Source organism: Fukomys damarensis, unplaced genomic scaffold (assembly GCF_012274545.1).
Source record: "Fukomys damarensis isolate Sample0158 unplaced genomic scaffold, DMR_v1.0_HiC HiC_scaffold_38884, whole genome shotgun sequence".
NCBI lineage: Eukaryota > Metazoa > Chordata > Mammalia > Rodentia > Bathyergidae > Fukomys > Fukomys damarensis.
Window position 1 is genome coordinate 1 of NW_022939796.1, and position 3,239 is coordinate 3,239.

General features: G+C 44.3%; 1 protein-coding gene across 1 annotated transcript; it reads right to left on the reverse strand.

The window, feature by feature from the left end:
- Positions 1–1,161: 1,161 nt before the first annotated feature.
- On the reverse strand, positions 1,162–3,121 carry LOC104865279 (ribonuclease P/MRP protein subunit POP5; the record flags this gene model as incomplete). Its single annotated transcript, XM_010628763.2, has 3 exons — positions 1,162–2,651; positions 2,739–2,822; positions 2,956–3,121. Coding segments are annotated over 3 exons (360 nt in total), but the record flags the coding sequence as incomplete, so codon positions are not given.
- Positions 3,122–3,239: the final 118 nt, after the last annotated feature.

The following is a 3,239-nucleotide window of genomic DNA, read 5'->3' on the forward strand; positions in this document are numbered from 1 at the left end:
GAAGTGAGGCTTTGTCTCAAAAATAAAGACTGGGGGCCTGGGATTTAGTTCAGTGGTTCCACTGCCTGCTTTGCAAGCGCAAGTTCCCAAGTTCAATCCCTGTTACCCCCCCACCAATAAAATAAAAATAAAGACGGGGGATGTAGCTTCTTGTGAAAGCGCTGGATTCAAACCCCAGCGCCTGTGTGGAGGAGAGCTCTGCCCCTTAAACCTGGCTTTGGTAAGGAAAAGCTATAATTATCACTAAGACCTGCCACTTGCTCAGATCAAGCCTATGTGACAGTGGCCTGAGTTGTAGAAACAGGATTCTAGAACACCTGGAATTGTGCCTCTTTTTTGTCTGCAGCAGCTTTTTTATGCCTTGGTTTCAGCTGAATTTTGAGTGATATGAATTATTTTGCTGCTTAATAAAGTGACCTCTAGGTGTAATAGAATGTAAAAAGCACAGTTGCAATAAATCACATGCAAACACAACGTGAACTTCTTGGTCTTTTAAAACTCATGACAGGTCAGCTAGGCATGTCAGTTTTTTGTGGGGTTTTGTTTGTTGTTTCATTTCTTAAATTTAGGTTAAAGTGTTTGCTTCAGTAGCACATACACTTCATTTAGGTTAAAGAACAGCTACTGAGTGAGCAATTCTCTTCCTATAGACTGATGTTTTCTCTGGTGTCAGGCATAATGCGGAGCTTAGCATTAACTTGACATTTTTGAAAATTCTGCAGGGTAAATGAAGGTGTCTCAGTTCAGAGATAAGGAGCACACTGAAGCCAAAAATCAGATCTTTACAGGCTGTAAAATATTTTGTGACATCCTTTCATTACAGAAAAAAACAAACCCTAGAGATGCCCCACCCACTCGCCCATGTAAAAAAGTTTTTTTTTTTTTTCAGGGCTGGGGACTGAACCAAGGGGCCTCACACTTAGGTTTCATTCCTAGCCCCTTTTGAGACAAGATCTTGCTAAATTGCCCCAGGCTGGCTTGCAATTGTAATTTTCCTGACAGCCTCTGAGATAACAGATTACAGAGGCATTATCTTACCAAGTAACTTGGTTGGTACTGGTAAAGAATCTAGTATGAGCAAGCAGGGGGTTTAGCTCAGTGGTGCCGCTGAAAGTGCAAGGTCTCAAATCAATCCCCAGTAACAACAACAAAAAAAAGTATAAAGCCCAGTAGCAATGGTGGTGAACCTAAGGCACAGATGTCAGCAGGCTGTTTGTACTGTTGAAAGCTGTAAAAGTTGCCATTACTGCTCTATAAATCAGTACTGTAAGTCCTCGATTTATAAACAAGTTCTGTTCTGGGAGAATTGTTCAGAAGTTTGATTCATTTGTTGTAGACCAACAAAGTGAATCTTGTACAGTATACCTGTGAAAGTTTGCAATTCAAATGTTCCCAAGTTGGGGACTTATAGTGAAACTGGGCCAGACAGGGTGGTACACACCTGCAATCCCAGCACTCTGGGAGGCAGGAAGGTCACAAGTTTGAGTCCAGCCTGGGCTGTATGAAAATAAAGGTGGAGAAAAGGCTCAGTGTGAGGACCTTGTGTTCAAATCCTGTTTCCCCTCTTCCAAAAAAAACACAAAAACCCCTGAGACTGTAAATAGATCTGTGCAAAATTTAGTTGCTATTTCTCACTAATGCTCTATTTTAAGTGACTTGTTTTGCTTAGGCTCCAACCTGGGGATTGGAGGTACAAAGCCTCACGTGGAATACTATTTACAATTCATCATACAAGGAGCCAGTCTTTTCACAGGCCAGAGCTATAGAAAGGGAGAGAGACTTGGTCAAGCATAAATTCTGTAAGCCCTGTTGTCGAAACACAATACCTGACACCCACAGTGAGAAAGGTTTATTTTGGCTGTTTGTAGATATTTCAGTCCACAGTAGGCTAGCTCTAGGGAAGGGAGGCATGGTAGAGAGAACACTTCATGGCATGGCTGTGGGGAAGCAAAAACATCAAGGAAGGAGGGCCGGAGATGTAGCTCAGTGGTGCAGCACCTGCCTGGCAAGCTGAAGGCCCTGAGTTCGATTACCAGTCCCCCCCCCAAAAAAAAAAGACGAAGGAAAGTGGTGGGTAGGTGGCCCTTCTGGGGCACATCCCTAGTGACCCACCTCTGACATTTCACCTCCCAATACCCTATCTAGCTATAAACTCCTAAATGGACTAATCTGCCGGGAGTGTCAGCTCCCAAAAGCCCCACCTATGAGCACTTGAGGTTTTAGGGGACCATGTAGTTCATAAACTTTAACACTTTTATAACTTACGCTAAAGGTTATAGAAACCAAGTACATTTAGCCTATTCTCATCCAAGCATTTAGATACAAAAAATGTCTACAGAGCCTTCACGAACCTACACAATCATTTACCCAGGGGAGGCTAGATAAAGGAAACCAGTTTAAGTCTCCCATGTGGAGCTGCTCATTTGTCCTCTGGTTGGAGCCCTCCAGTTGGGAGAACTAGATGCCGTTCCTACCCCCTAGAAGGTCCAGTTTTTCAAGTGGGCTTGGGCACAGTGCAGCCTGCTGTGTGGCAAGTAGAGTTCACGCCACTGTTTCAGTGGCCTCATCATCACTGTCTGAAAGCTCCTCACCAGACTCCTCTTCTAGGAAACAGCTTCTGGTGACAGATTTCTGGATAGCGTCCCGCTCTCCTGGAGAAAGGCAGAGCCGAAGATGTTTGGGAGTGATCTCTGCTGAAGAAGCTGAGTCACTCGTGCGCACTGAGCTAACATCCTTACCTTCATCAGTGCAGTTCTGCAACAAGATCAACAGCTGTCTCCTGTTGTACTGAATCAGGAACTTCTGACATGTTCTAATTGTACCTGGCATGGGAAAGTTTTTGTGGTGGTCAGCACATTGTGAAAGGTTTCTAAAATACTTTGAAGCTGAGGAAAAGTATCTTGTTCGTAGTGGGCTAGCAGGAAGACCCACCCATCTATCTACATCTACTCCTACCTCCCACGTGCAAAGTGTTGAAAAAACAAGGATAACGGTGTCCTTTGTTCTCCAAGTACGTGAGGAAAGGAAGGGCTGACCACACGAGCTGGTAGAATTCTTTTCTGCATCTAAGTAGCACTATTCCAGTATAGACATTGAGGTATCGAACTACAGCAAGAAGAAAAACACATCAGGTTAAATAATCTCAGGGAAGCCTGGTGTGGTGGTGCATGCCTGTAGGAGGCTGAGGCAGGAGGATCGCTGTGAGTTGGAGACCAACCTGGGCTACATAGTGAGTTCCA